Raw genomic sequence first — 14439 nt, 5'->3', positions numbered from 1 at the left:
GAGGGTCTGCTCTCACAGGCTCCAGCAGCAGTTTCCTCGGTGGGTGTCCAGGCCAGAGTGGCAGAAAGCGAGCCAAAACCCAGGCTTCACAGCAACGCTCTGCAGCCAGGCAGGTGAGAGGCCCAAGACTGGGGAGAGTGGGGATCCTGGGCAGAGTCTGGTTCTCAGGGGTGTGGTGTGAAGGATCCCAGGCCAAGGGGAACCAGACTCAAACTGTCAAGGTACCCAGCCCTCGGCTGAGACCTCACCCCCATCACCACAGGGCGAAGAGCAGAGCAGCCTTACAAAGGCCCCTCGTGTGAATAAAACCCCAACTCTGGACAAGACCCCCAGCCTAGAGAAGACCCCATCTCCGGATAAGGCCGGCAGCCCAGAGAAGACCTCATCTCTGGACAATGCCCGCAGCCCAGAGAAGACCTTGTCTCCAGATAAGGCCCCCACTCCAGAGGAATCCCTAACTCCAGATAAGGTCCCTATCCTAGAGGAGACCCCGACTCTGGAGGACAAAGCCCCCAGACCAGACAGGGTCTTTTCTGTGCATGAGGCACCGGTCCCAGAAGTCCCACCTGGTCCAAAGATGGCCCCTCCTGGGGACGAGGCCCACACCCTAGGAAAGGTCTTGACCACCAAACAGGTGCTCTCTGAAGAGGCCTCCACCCAAGACAACACTCTCTTCTCTCCGGAGGAAGCCCTGCTAAACGCCAGGTCTCTTGAGGCCAGTGAGGCTCAATCCCAAGAGGAGGTTCACATGCCAGGGGAGCACCCCCTCTGCATGGCGAAACGTCCCCTGGATAAGAGGGACAGCTCCCCTCTCCAGTCCGAGCCCAAGTCCAAGTCAGGGTCCACGCCTGCCCTTGAGAAGGCCGACCCCCAGGAAGAGGCTACCACTCTCCTGGAGGAGGCACCAGTGAAGGATGAGGCTACCCCCAAAGAGGAGGTGCCCCCCAAAGAGGTATCCCCTGCTCAGAAGAATCCACATCCTATCATGCTGACTCCAGAGCCCCAAATGACTCCCACCCTCCACTCCTTGGTCCCGCAAAATCTCACAGATAGCAAAAGTGACAGAGACGACATGGTGAGGATAAAGGACGAGGTGGAGGCTTTAAGGAGGTCGCTGGAGCTGATGGGGGTGCAGCTGGAGTAAGTGGGGAGGGGTGCGGGGAGGGGAGGAGAGGGGTGCGGGCTCTAGGCCTGCCCGGCCCACCCCTTCCCCTCGGTCTCGCGTCCGCAGACAGAAGCTAACTGACATCTGGGAGGAGCTGAAGAGCGAGAGGGAGAAGCGCGTGTTGCTGGAGGTGGGTGGGGTGCGGGTCCCAGGCGGGGCGGGGGCGGGGGTGTGGGGGTGGGCGGCTGGCACTCCCCTGACGCCCTCTCTCCACTAGGTTCAGATGACGCGGAGGACCCAGAAGTCCCGGAACCTGGGCTCCATCCACGCGCAGACGCAGACGCAGACGCACTGAGGGTGGGCCCGGGAGGGACTACGGCGGGACCTGGAGCGAATTCGGGCTCCGGCCACCCACGTCCTTGCACACGATTTTGGGAAACGCAAGAAAGTAAACTCTGCCGTGTACGCGCGCCACGCCTCCCTGGTCCGTGCAGGGCGGGGTCTGCGCGGCGGGGCGGGGCTGGCGTTCCGCGCTCCCGGCCCTCCGCTTTCCTGGCAGTCGCTCCCGGGCACATCTGGCCAACATGTGGCTTCCATTACCGTTCCCAAGGCCTGCGCACGGCTATTTTTATCCACCGGATGGCGAGGGGGGAGGGTGTCTCCTTCGGACGCTAGTCCCCGCGCTGGAGAAATGGCCGGCAGGAGGGGCCCAGGAGGGGTCGGACCTCTGCCCGGGGGCCGGATTCCAGAATCCAGCTGTGCGCCTGGGGAGGGGCCGGGCGGGCCGGCTCTCCAGCCCGGACCCCTCCCAGTTGCCTCCACTGTCCGCTCTGAGGGACTCACACTCACAGGAACGCAGTGACACAGGAACTCCACAGCCCAGCTCAGGCACCCCTGGTTACATTGGGGCTAATAGCGCCTTAGCATCAAGGTTAGGGTTCCGAGGCCTTGTGTGTGTGCGCGCGCGCGTGTGTGTGATTGCAATGATGCATAAACCTAGGGCATTTGTAGGGACAGGGGCAACGTGTACCCCGGCGTTTACCGGTAAGGAATGCATTTGAAAGGAATGCGGTTGATTTTTGTGTGTGCGTCTGTGGTGAGGCGGTGGAGTGTGGGTTACAGGAGTGTGTGTTTTTGCCATGTGTGAATTGAACGCAAGCATGTGTGCTGAGGCGTCGGGTGGGTGGAAGGAGGTGGTCAGCCTGGTAAAGGGGTCTCAGCCCTGGGGCCCCCTGCATGGCAAGAGCTTGGGAGTCATTAGGGGGAAGGATAACAGAGGGAGACTGAGTCACTGAGAATGCAGCTTTCATTGGTCACGTCACCTCTTAACCGTCCCCCAGAGAGGGGATGGGGACCCTGTGTGCTGCCCTACCCCCAGGGCCTTCTGGCTGGACGGGGGAAGGGTGTCTCCCAGGGTACGGGAATCCAGGCCCAACAGCACCAGGGGAGCCGTGGGGGCGGGGCCTCCATAGCACCGTGGGCAGGGGCAGTCCAAAGGTCCTGGGGCAGCTCGAAGCCCCTGTGCATATCCAGTACGCTCTGGGGCCGGTCAGTAATAGTGCATGCGGCCCAGGGTGCCCGTGCCCGTGGGGCTGGGCCCCAGCGTGCCGGTGCCCAGCAGGTCTGGCTGTCCAGTGCGCCAGATCTCCCGCAGGATCCGCTCCCGCTCCTCTAGCCGCTGCGCCCGCTCCAGCTCCTCCGCCGAAGTGAAGACGTTGACGCTCAGGGGCCCGTCGGGCTCCGCGGACACCTCGGGGCCCGGCAGCGTGTCGTCGGGGCCCAGCCGAGTCACAGTGTCCTCATCGTCGTCGTCGTCGTCGTCGTCCTCGGCCTCCAGGGTGCTGCTGCGGGGGTCCCGGCGCGGAGTGGGGCCTCGGGGCCGCGGGCGGGGTGCGCAGGAGATGCTGATGACTAGTAGGCACAGGGTGAGCAGCAGGCCAAAGCAGACACCCAGCACGAAGTAGAGGCCGAAGCTCTCGGGGTTAGCTGGGGGTCAGAGGGCAGAAGTCACGGAGGGGACCTGGCACGTGGGAGTCATCCCATCTCTAAAAGACTCCAGGTTCTAAGTTTGGGGGGCAAGGACAGTACCCTCTATTTGAGGGACCTTAGGTAGCCGCCATCGGGCAGTCGGGGGAGTGGGGGGCGGTTTGGGAGTAAGTGACTGGCTAAGGGGGGTTACAGTGGCAGGGGCCGGGAGGAGGGGAGGGAAGGGGTGGAGTGGGGCCTGAGGAGGCAGGGAGGGGTCCAGGTCCGGGGGTCTGCCCTCACCGCGGATGTGTGCGTAGGCCGCCAGGCTGTTGCTGAGCAACTCCATGTCCCTTCGGGGGGCATCCATGCTTCTCTGGGGGCGCAGCTCCCCTGTCAGCCTGCGAGGTCAGCAAGGTCAGACCCTTCTCCCCCTCTGGAGCCGACCCTGACCCCGCTTTCTCCTCGGGGCAGCTCTGCTCCCTGGAAGGGCAGCCCAAGCCAGGCTCCACCCTGGAGAGAGCGGCTTCCTAACTTCGTTGCCGACCTGGGCCCTGGCTGGGGGACCCTTCCCCTGGGCGCGGACGCCCCAACACCTGAGGGTCGGGGGAGTGAGCCGCAGGAGACTCCGTCCCCTGGTGGGTTCCCCAAACGAGGCCCGCTTTCGCCGTCCGGGAATCGGGATGAAGGAGAGAGACGCGGGCGCCTTCCTTACTCCCTGGGCGGGCTCCAGGAAGGGAAGCCGCCTCCCTCTCCCATCCCGCCCGCCCCGCGGGGACCCCCGGGCCCGGAGGCCCGGTCTCACTCACCGTCAGCGCCGCGCTTCCCCGCTGCCCGGCCCCGGCGCGTCCGGCGGCCGCAGACACCCGGGGCCCGGCCGCTCCCGCCCCGTCCGGTCCCGGTCACCTGCCCGCCCGGCTCGGATCCCAGGCCGCGGCAGCGCGGGCCGAACAAGGGCCGATGGACCAGCCGGCGGAAAGTTTCCTCCGAGGAAAGAGGAGGGACGGGACGGGGCGGGGCGGGGGAGGCGGGGCGGGGCGGGGGAGGCGGGGAGGAAAAGGGCCGGGAGAGGAAGGGGAGAGGAGGGCTGCAGGGAGGAGGGGTGGGGTGGGGCCGAGGCCTGAGGGGCCGTCTGCTCCCCGACAGGAAACCGCTGGGGAGGCCGGTTGCAGGAACCCGCCCCCAGGCTGCTAATAACAACAATAATAATGAGGATGGAGTTCTCCGTAGGTGCCAGGCAGTGTTAAATCCTATTTTTTCATTTAATCCTAACAACCCTATAACGTGGAGACCATTATCCCCACTTGACAGATGAGTCAACTGAGTCACAGAGGGATTGAATAACTTAACCCAGACGGTCAGGATTTGAATCCACCGTTCTCTGACCCTGAGCTCTTAACCCCTTCCCTAAACCTTGCTCTTCCTCCCAGGAGGCCCCCTCACCCAGGGAAGACTGCCCCTTTCCCTAGCTCAGATACCAACCCTCCCCCAGACTCTCAGCCACAATCCAGGGCCGGGGCTCTCATCCCCTCCTCCCAGGGCCCAGGCAGTGAGTGTGGCCAGCTGGCCCAGCTCTGGTCACGCAGGGTTAATGAATGTTGGACTCTGGCTTCAAGCCAGGCCCAGGCCAGCCTTGCAGAACCGAGCCCGGGGCCTGCTGGCCCCTGTGCTCTTCTGCACCGGGGCAGAGGTGTGTTTGGCTCTGGGCTAAACCTGCTGGTGCACGTGCACGCATTTCCACGCAGGCTCAGGGCTTGTGCCTGCAGTGTGTGTGTGATCAGCATGCAGCCGGGTCTTCTTCCTGCCCAGACTCCCAGGCCCCCGCTTTTGGGCCCCCCTTCCTGTGCTGGGATGGGGTGAGGGGGAGGCCTTCTTGGCAGGAGCCTGAGAGAGGAGGAGGGAAGGAAGGGGGAGAGGAAATTGCAGACATAGCTGAAGGCACAGCCTGAGGCCTGTGGGCCAGTGACCCCCTTCTCTGTCCAGGCTGGAGACCCCCACTCCCAGTCCTGAGACTGGGTTCAAGCAGAGGGCAGATCTGGTTAGGGAAACGACTAGGATGACTCCCACGGGGAGGGGAAGGGACTCTTGATGTCTCTGTGACTGTTTAGTGTGTATTGTGAGCATGTGTGGAGGTATTTCTGCCCATATTCGTATATTTGTGTGTCCTTTTTCGTGTTTTATCTGCTTGAGCATTTTTGTGGGGTGGGTATGTCTGTGTATAAATCCATTCAGCCACTAGTCAACAAATGCTAACTGGTCTGCTTAGCACTTCCTGGTAATGGGGTTCAGCAGTAAACAGAACAGACACAAATCTTTGCCCTCTTGGAACTGACGCTAAGGCGGAGAGACAGTATGTGAAGAAGATGGTCTTGGGTGCTCCTAAGTGCTCAGAGGGCGATGGAGTGGGGAAGGGTGATGAAGAACACCTGGGGCAGCTCTCACAGGTGACACGGGGCAGAGACTTGAATCCAGAAGAGCGGGCAGCTGTGCCAGGATCTGGAGGAGAGTGTCAGGGCAGGAAAGAGGCCGAGGGCCCTGAGGTAGGAGCGTCTGGGGGCACCTCTTTCCCAGGGGCAGCGAGGCACGGGGACGGGTGATGGGGTGATTGTGAAGGGGCCGGTGGGCCTGCGGAGGAGCTTGGATGTTATCGCAAGTGTGGTGGGAGCCCCTGGAGAGTTTCCATCAGGAGAGTGTCATGCTCCCCTGTCAGCCTGCGAGGTCAGCAAGGTCAGACCCTTCTCCCCCTCTGGAGCCGACCCTGACCCTGCTTTCTCCTCGGGGCAGCTCTGCTCCCTGGAAGGGCAGCCCAAGCCAGGCTCCACCCTGGAGAGAGCGGCTTCCTAACTTCGTTGCCGACCTGGGCCCTGGCTGGGGGACCCTTCCCCTGGGCGCGGACGCCCCAACACCTGAGGGTCGGGGGAGTGAGCCGCAGGAGGCTCCGTCCCCTGGTGGGTTCCCCAAACGAGGCCCATTCCGTGATGCACTTCGGAGAGGTCCCCCTGGGGGCTCAGGGTAGGATGGGGCCGCAGGGGAAGAATGGAAGCCGGAAGAACAGTGAGCAGGCTGGCAGCCATCTAGGCCAGCAGTGGCCGAGGGCTTGGACCAGGATGGCCAGTGGAGGAGGTGAGCCAGGCTGAGATTCTGAAGGGAGTGGCAGCAGGACTCCCTGGATTGCATGAGGATGTGAGGGAAGCAGGAATGTAGGACAGCTGCTTGGTATTGGCCTGAGCACCTGAGGCAAGCTCAGCTGGGGAGCAGGATTTAGGGATCCAAGTTTCATTTCAGGTGGTTAGATTTGAGAGGTCCATAAGTATTTGGGTGGAGCTGTCAGACACGCAGGCGCAGTCCGGAGGAGTCTGGCCTTGGGAGTGTGTTTGCGAGTCCTCAACACAAGGTGGATTGAACACCCGGGGAGTGGCTGAGGTCACCCAGGGGACAGGAGAGAAGAGAGTTCTGGATGCTGCACTGCAGGTCTCCTGCAGGAGGCGTCAGCCGGGAGAGACCGGGGAGGTGGGAGGTAGACCTGGCCAGGACTGCAAGGGGAAGCTGAGGCTGGAATCTGACCACTGGCTGTGGGTTCCCATGGGTTGCACTGACATGTTGGATGCCTGCCCGTCCGCGTGGATATCAGTGTGTGCTGCGGCCGTGCGTGTATGACTGACCCTGAGTGTGAGGATGCTGTGCGTCGGTTTGTATGGCACATACCTTTGTCTCCGTGTGGGTCCACGTGCACGCCTCTCTGAGTAGGGGCTCTAAGATATTGAATGTGTTTGTGTTAAGCTGTTTCCGCGCATCTGTGCTATGCAGATCTCTGGGTATCGCTACCTATGGACAAGGGTGTGTCTGTGTTTGGGTTGGCATGTGACTCGTGTGTTTGGAGTGGGTCAGGTGTGACTCAACCCTGGTGAAGCAGATGGCTATGTTGGAGCAGGGTGGGACTTCAGATGGTTGCTGGTCCCTCAGAGAGAGCTACCCAGAGGGCTGCCTTCTCCAGGGGGATGCACGTGGCCAAGCCAGGCCAGGTGGGAGAAGTGGCAGCCTTGCCCTGTAGGGTTCAAAGAAGCTGGGGGCTGCTCCTCGAGGCCCTGGGAGAGGGCCCAAAGCCTTTGGTCCATGTGGGCCATCCCCCCTCACCCCCCCATCTCCATGCCCTCCTGGCCACCTGCCTATCTGCTTTTCTGGCTGCCTCTGCCCGCCCACCAGCCTGTCTGTAGGTCTGCCCAGCCACCTGCTTTCTGGTCATGCTGGCTGGGATCTCTCTGCATATATGTCACCTGCCTGCCTGGCTTGCATCCCACCTGTCCACCTGCTGATTTCCTCCTTGTCTGCCGGCCTGTGGCTGACCTGCTCCCTGCCCACCTGCCCATTTGTTGGCTGCCTTTCTGTCTTCCTGTCTGCCTGTGAGACTAAAGATTTGTCACCTTGGGAGGTGCAGAGTGTTCCTAAGATGACATACAGGAAAGACAGGTCTTAATGGGTGGTCAGAAGGCTGAGAGATCCAGAGCCTCTGGGAGGGCCCTCGGGAGGCCTGGCACATTCAGGGCTCAAGGCAAAGCCTCACTCTGCCCCCTTCCCCAGTGGCCTAGGTCGGGGCTGGCCCTGGCTGCTCTGCTCCTGACACTGGGGCCTCACCCCACCTGGAGGTCAGGGGCTGCCTAGGTCTTGGGTGGAGGAGGAAGGGGACTCACTCAAGGCCTCCTAAGACCTGCGCAGTCCTCTGAATGCCCCCTCAGCACCTGGGACAGCTGCTGGGAAGAGGCACTGTGGAAGTCTGCAAAACGAGTAAATAACGGTTATGGATACTGAGTATCCTCTAGGTACCTGGCACTTTGCTAAACACCGTGCTCGTCTCAACGCTTCAAATCCTCCCACTAACCCTGTGTAGTTTGTAGCATGACTCCCATTTTACAGAGGAGGAGAGTGAGGCTCAGAGAGGTCAAGTAGCCTGTGTGCAGTCACACGGATGTAAGTGGGAGGGCCTGGATTTGAACTTCAGAGCCATGTTCCCTAACAGTCTTCCACTGGGCAGCTCTAGGCCATCATTCACCAACCTGTCAGACCCAAAGCTGCCTTTTCACGATATTTTCTTTCTTTCCTTTTTTTTTTTTGGCTGCGCCGTGAGGCATGCAGGATCTTAGTTCCCTGACCAGGGATTGAACCTGTGCCCCCTGCAGTGGAAGCGTGGAGTCCTAACCACTGGACCGCCAGGGGATTCCCTTCATGATATTTTCTAATTGCTTCTTGTATGCTCCTGAAATGAAATTTATGGCTAATAGACTCACCTCTAATTAAAATTAATATATAATTAAATCGAATAATTATATAATTAAATTAATATAGATAATATAATTTTAAAATGTACATATCTTTTTGTCCTGTAATATAAAAGAAATAAAGGGCAATGCTGTGTATTTGTGAAGTAATTAATTGCCAGGAAGGTGACAGCTACGAGTGCAGACCGATGCTGGGATATTGTGTCAGTGTCTGAAACTGTGAACTCTTGGTAAAGTTCTGAACAAAACAAAGTACAAATTTCCTTCACTTTACACAGTAGTTGCCTTCCCAGAAAATTCAGTGTATATTATGTACACACAAGTCCTCTGTGTTTATGTATAAAACGGAGTTGGAGTCTTGGCTCTGGTAATTATAAACACGTTTTTCACTCACGTCGAGCAGGATGTAGAATCTGTCCCCCTTCTGGGGTTGTCTGGAGCCTTGGTCCCCCGCCCCCCAAATGCCAGCAGCACCCCCCGACCTCTGTCATTGTGACGACCAGCCCCCAATTCCCCACCCCCCCAACATGGACACACAGAAAATCCTCCCGCCCTCGTGGAGCTCAACATCCGAGTAGGGGAGACGGATATAATCGATAATCACACATACCTTGTAGTGTCCGGTTGTGATAAGCACAATGAAGGGAAATAAAGCAGGGGAAGGGGCTAGGGAAGACCCAGTGGACATGGCCAGGGACAACCTCTCCGAGAAGGTGAGATTTTTGAGCCGAGGGAAGTGAGCCATGCACATATCTGGGGGAAGAGCCTCCTAGAAAGAAAAGCTAATGCAAAGGCTTTGAGGTAGAAGCTGCTTGGCTCCTTTGGGGTCAGCAAGGAGGCTGCGTGGCTGGGGACAGTGAGGGAGGGGAGGGCTGGGAAGTCAGACAGGGCCTGGTGGAGAGTGCTTTCTAAGCCACACACAGGCCTCTGGATGTTACCCTGTGTGTACAGAAGCCATGGTGGGGGGGTGTTAAGCAGGAGAGGGACAACATCGGACTTTTAAAAGGCTCGCTCTGGCTGCCCTGTGGCCACTGGGCTGCTGCAGGGGAAGAATGGGAGCAGGGGGAAAAGGGGGCTCGGACGGGGTGGTCGCAGGAGCTGTGAGGAGTGGTCAGGTTTTGCCTGGCTGGCAGGCTCAACAGAGGGTTGGACATGGGGTACGAGAGGGAAAGAGGCAAGAAGTCAAGGCTAACCTGGCTTTGGAGGTTGCACAGCTCAGCCTCCGAGCCTCCGTCTCCTCACTTCCTTTTCCACGTGAGACAGCGCCACAGCTCCAGGCTGGCTTCTCTCTGAGGCTGCTCTGCCTGAGGACACTGGGGACCAGGCGGTGGCTAACACTGGTGGAAACATCTCAGTTCTTGTTTGACTCCTCAGGAACATAGGAGGCTGTTGATCACGCCCGCCTTTCTGGTACTTTCCCCTTGCTTTGCTTCCAGGGCTCACAAGAAAAACCGGTAAAGGGCAATCTAAGAAGTTTAGATCAATGAAGCAACAGTTCTGGCGTGACAGCTGCGCACCCAGCCAGTTCTAGGTGCTGAGGACACAGTGAGCAAAACAAAGTCCCTGGCCGCATGCGACTTGCTGTCTTGGGTGTTGCTGAAGTTAAGCCCGACACATAGGTGCCCAGGTGATAACCTGTGTGCAGAACAGAGGCTGATCGGGTCGAGGGCACAAGAGGGAGGCCGAGATGGAGATGAGGCCCAGGGGGCGTGGCTGGTGGAGCGGAGTGTGGCCCGGGTGGGCTGGCAGTGGGGCAGCTTCTGGCGCTGCATCCGGGACAGTGCCACAGATAAGGTAACAGGCAACATTTGTACAGACTCGGGAGTGGCCGGGAAGATAGGGGCCACCTGGCTGCTGGGGTAGCTGTGGGAACAGGGAGGGATGGGGCCCCGGGGCCCGCCCTGAAGAATTTGCAAAGAATCAGGGCCTTCCCACACCTTGGGGAGGCGCCACCCCCTCTTGCTGTGTGGACACCTGCCAGAGGGGCTCCTCTGGCATGGATCTCTGCTCCTTTCGTGACCTGGGCCTGTGTGGGTTCCAGCACAAAAGTGGGTCTGCCTGTGCGCTGTGGTGCGCTGGGGACAGGGCCAGCCCACCTCCAGCGTCACTGCTCCAGTGCTCAATCTGCAAAGTCTAAACTTAGGCCAAGGAAGGAAGGAAAGAAGAAAGGAAGGAAGGAACCCCCCTTGGTTTCCTATGGAGAGGAGGGTGGTGCAGGAAAAGGCCTGGCCTGGCGCTTCTTACCGCAGCTGCCCTGGATGGGCATGTGGGCACACGTGCAGTCTGTCTGGCTAGGGTTCCCCCATCCCAGATGGAGGTTTGGAGGGGAGAGAGGATCGATACCCTGATGGTGGTAGCTGCTCTGGGACGCCTCCTTCCTGCGCAGGTCTGGGCTGAGCCAAGCCAAGCCGGGAGCTCCCCCTTGGGCACTTGGCGGGAGGCTGGACCAACGGGGCTGGGAGACTGCTGGGAGGTTCTGGCCCCCTCCCCCATTCAAGACAGTGACGGCTGCTAGGGTGAGGGAGCGCCCGTCCAGGGCACCTGGTGGCAGAGCCAAGAGCTACGGGAATCCTGCGCTGCGTGGCTGGGTGGGAGAGACGGAGACGCGGCGAGGAGGGTAAGAGACGACACAGGCCACGCTGGCTCCAGATCAGGAAGTTTTATTGCTGACATGCAGGAAGAGTCCCCATGTAGTACAAAAATATGACTTTATACAAACTTTTTTGTGACTTTTCCCGTTTTGTTTTTTTACAATAGGACTTCTCTCAGCGTGTGACACCCAGTGAGGGCAGACCCAAACTCCTCTCATTTGCTTTGCCAGAAATTACTCAGACACATGGGCTGACCTTGGAAGGGACCAGTCTGTCTGACAGGCTTTGCAGACCTGGAGGATATTGCTTTGAAAAGGAGGAGAAAGACCACCAGGCAAGCAGGCCCGGAGGGTCTGGGCAGGCTGCCGGACGAGGGGCTCAGGTGAGGCCCTCACGGGAGGACAGTCACAGGGGCTGCAAGCCCTGGGCCGGACTGCACTTCTACTCCTTTAGGAGACTTCTTTTTGAAATAAATATAGAAAAGAGGGCATCCCGCCCCCCGCCCCCGCCCCTCCCCACCCCAGCACGAGACCCTGGCTCTCAGCAGCTGGACGGCTGAGGCAGGCTGAGCCGGTGCTCAGGGGAGTAAGTGCTGGGCTCAGGCGGGCTCCCACGGACCCACTGAGGCAGAGGCACGAGGCGCCCACGTGCTGGGATGGGGGCATGGGGAGGAAGGGGCGTGGGCGGCCCTGCTACTGCTGGCAAGAGGTGGCCCCATTTTTTCCAGATGGGGAAACTGAGGCACAAGGAGGTTTGGGACCTTGCCCAAGTCACTCACAGTGAGTCAGCTTTTGGGGAGGGGGCAGCTCACACCCTGGGAAACAAGGTCACGCAGGCCTCTGTCACCTCCCCACTGGGGAGAAGGCAGGCAGGAAGGGCCCGAGGGCCCAGGGCTGCCTGGAGGGGAACGCTCGGCTGCTCAGAGGGGCCTGGGGAGGGTAGGCCAGGGGAAGGTCTTTGCTTGGCACTGGGCAGGGCCAAGTCCAGTGTGGGAGAGTGGGAAGGAGGGCATTCTGGTGAGAACAGCGTTTCTGGCAAGACGGGCATCCACTTCAAAATCTCGGCTCAAAAAGGGCAGCAGGGCTGTTCTCAAGCCAGGCTGGGCCCCCCAGTCCCTACGATTCTCCCCACGAGCCCTGCAGCCCCCAGGAAGGACCCTGGCGCCCCTGGTGGTCTGCTGGGAGAGACACCACCTCTATTACGAGGCAGGGGCGGGAGAGGAGATGCCCCCACGGTTCTCTGAACACAGAGGAGTGAGGGGAGTGAGACGGCGTGCAAGCAGGGCCGCCTGTTCACAGCTGGCCCAGAGCACCCCTCACCAGCCCCCCACCAGGCACCCTTCCCATCCATGTCGGCGTCACCTCGGTACCACGGTGAGGGGTGGAAGAGGAAACCAGGGCCGATGCGGGTGTAGAGCACCTCAGAGAAGCTGAGATGGGAGAGAGAGAACCAAGTGTAGAAAGGCCTCCGCATCACCAGAAACAAGGAGGGACTGGTGGGCTGGAGGTGAAAGGGGACCGGCCAGAAGGGGCTTCTGAGCCTGGGGGCGAGGAGGGGGCCCATCGGGGGCTGTGGACTCCCTGCTGTCCAGCCAGGCTGGGGGCAGGGAGTGGCCATGGGACGAGCCACCTAGAGATGGGAGAGAAGTTGGTTTCAGTACAAAAATAAATACATTTGAATTCCGCTTAAGATGAGGTGACAGTTTTCCAAAGCTTGGACTGAGGGGCCTGGGGTCAGAAGGGGAGGGAGGAAAACAGACTGCGAGGGGCCTGGGAGGGCAGTGGGGAGCGGGCATTCATGTTGGGAGCCAGCAGCGAGCTGCACTTTCAGCTTATGTGGACTGTGGGGGGCAGCTGCCCCCGGGGGTCAGTGGGTCGGTGGCGGTCGGCCCCCGGGCGGGCGGGCTCCCTCCTCCTCCCTCTCACTCAGTCCAGAGACAGCATGGTTAAAGAGACAGAGGTAGATTAAAACGTCATGATTAAAAGCAGATTAGTTATCTAGGCTTCTCAGATTAAAAAACCAAACAATCAAGCAATCATTCCAAAAGGTAGCTTCGTGGTACCTCTGCTGACCCCATGTGTGACCTGGGCTGTCCCTGCCCCGTCCCCGGTGCGGCCCGGGAGAGAGTTCAGCACTACGGGGCCCAGCCGGGCAGCCGGGCTGTCGGCTGGGGGCCGGGAAGAGGTGGTGGGTGGTGCCGGTGCCCCTGCCCGAGGCTGCTATTTCCGCAGGTAGCGCTGCGCCAGGATGGCTGCGTCCAAGGGGTTCACGGGCTGCGCGTCGTGGCCCAGCCGTCGCACGGGCGGCACGCTGCCCAGCTGCCGCCTGGGCCCCCAGCTGCGGGCCTCGTGCACGGAGCTCTTCTCCTCGGCCAGCAGCAGCTGCTGCCGCATGTAGTTCTCAAACTCGTACTGGGAGCACTCCTCCGTCACCTTCGCCTGCGCGGCAGAGAGAGACCCACAGAGCCCGGCAGAGAGAGGGAGCCCGGCAGAGAGAGGGAGCGAGAGAGGCGGAAACGCAAGAGGGAAGAGCAGGGCAGTGTCAGCTGGCCCGCCTCAGGGGCCTCCCTCCCCAGGCACCACACCCTCGGGCCCGATCTAGTGGCCCAGAGTGTGGGTCCCGGAAGCCCTCCAGCCAACCTGGACCTCGCCTTGCTGGCCACCCTGGGTGTCACTCAGACCTGTGATCTCCACTAAACTCACTGACCTTGGAAGAGGTCACATTCCCTCAGAAGGCTTAGCGTCCCACCCGCCCCCGTGAAATGGGGCAGTAGTCTCCCATCACAGAGGCTCTCGATGGACCGGGGCAGGTCAAGTGGTAAGAGAGCGGCCTGGGGCTGGGGTGCCAGCACCTGGGCAACCCTGTTTCTCCGTCTTGCCCCAGGCTGAGCTCCCTGGGACAGCCCAGGCACAGTCACAGGGACTGAAGTGGGCGGTCCCTGTGCTAATCATCAGAGGGGGAGAGCAGGGCTGTGGAATCAGACTTGGGTTCAAGGCTCAGCCACTACTTCCAAGCTGTGCGACTTTGGGAAAATTACTTTACCTCTCTGAACTCGTTTCCTCTTTAGTGAAATGAGATGAGAACACAGGACACATAGGCCTGTAGTGTGGATTGAATGAGGCGTACTGGGGGGGCACTCACTACATGCTAGTGATGATTATTTTTAGCTGCTGAACAGCCCTGGGAGGGGGTGGGAGCTGGGGGGCAGGGCCTGGAACTCTCTCTTCGAGGGCCAGGAGGCTCTGCTGTAGTCCCAGGCTGGCTCTGTCCGGTCCTCCCTGCCCAGTGCTTGCTGTGGGACTCCAGGGTGGCCCAGAGAGGGAGGGTCCTTACAGCTTCCCTCCCCGGGCTCGGCCAAGCCCTGCCCTCCAGGACGCACCCTAAGATCACCCGCTAGCTGCCTTGCACCCTGGTCTCCGCCCTGACCCCGGGCCCAGCACTTTCTCCAGTGCAGGCAACAGGGGAGGAGAGAAAACTGGGAGAAAATGAATCATCTGAAAAACTA

At 60.3% G+C, this 14439-nt stretch overlaps 3 protein-coding genes across 5 annotated transcripts in view; 1 reads left to right on the top strand and 2 right to left on the bottom strand.

Moving 5' to 3' along the window:
- The window catches only part of SH3D21 (SH3 domain containing 21), a 28516-nt gene extending 26941 nt beyond the window's left edge, over positions 1-1575 (top strand). The window contains exons 13-16 of the mRNA XM_061186785.1: positions 19-113; positions 263-1140; positions 1232-1295; positions 1383-1575. Of these exons, the coding sequence (XP_061042768.1) occupies positions 19-113; positions 263-1140; positions 1232-1295; positions 1383-1460 (1115 nt within the window). The 3' untranslated portion in view covers positions 1461-1575. The remainder of the gene's footprint in view (positions 1-18; positions 114-262; positions 1141-1231; positions 1296-1382) is intronic.
- An 818-nt stretch (positions 1576-2393) lies between these two features.
- On the bottom strand, positions 2394-4064 carry EVA1B (eva-1 homolog B). Its single transcript, XM_061186784.1, has 3 exons — positions 3880-4064; positions 3374-3471; positions 2394-3091 (listed from the first exon to the last, which is right to left on the bottom strand). The coding sequence occupies exons 2-3, from the start codon at positions 3438-3440 to the stop codon at positions 2655-2657; spliced, it is 504 nt and encodes a 167-aa protein (XP_061042767.1). The 5' UTR covers positions 3441-3471; positions 3880-4064; the 3' UTR covers positions 2394-2654.
- Positions 4065-10987: 6923 nt separating this feature from the next.
- The window catches only part of STK40 (serine/threonine kinase 40), a 37994-nt gene continuing 34542 nt past the window's right edge, over positions 10988-14439 (bottom strand). For all 3 annotated transcript variants that reach the window (XM_061184483.1, XM_061184485.1, XM_061184484.1), the window contains one exon: positions 10988-13372. In XM_061184483.1, coding sequence (XP_061040466.1) covers positions 13154-13372 — 219 coding nt within the window. In that variant the 3' untranslated portion in view covers positions 10988-13153. The remainder of the gene's footprint in view (positions 13373-14439) is intronic.

The sequence above is a fragment of the Eubalaena glacialis genome, chromosome 3 (assembly GCF_028564815.1).
Source record: "Eubalaena glacialis isolate mEubGla1 chromosome 3, mEubGla1.1.hap2.+ XY, whole genome shotgun sequence".
Classification (NCBI taxonomy): domain Eukaryota; kingdom Metazoa; phylum Chordata; class Mammalia; order Artiodactyla; family Balaenidae; genus Eubalaena; species Eubalaena glacialis.
Note: the sequence above shows the minus strand (reverse complement) of the source record. Positions and strands in the feature narration are given on the sequence as shown.

What these genes read in the sequence shown, in the direction of transcription:
- EVA1B (XM_061186784.1), bottom strand. Translation starts at nt 3,440, where the DNA reads ATGGATGCCCCCCGAAGGGACATGGAGTTGCTCAGCAACAGCCTGGCG. An exon ending in GGCCTACGCACACATCCGCG is followed by an intron (nt 3,092 to 3,373) that starts GTGAGGGCAGAC and finishes TCTGACCCCCAG; the next exon opens with CTAACCCCGAGAGCTTCGGC.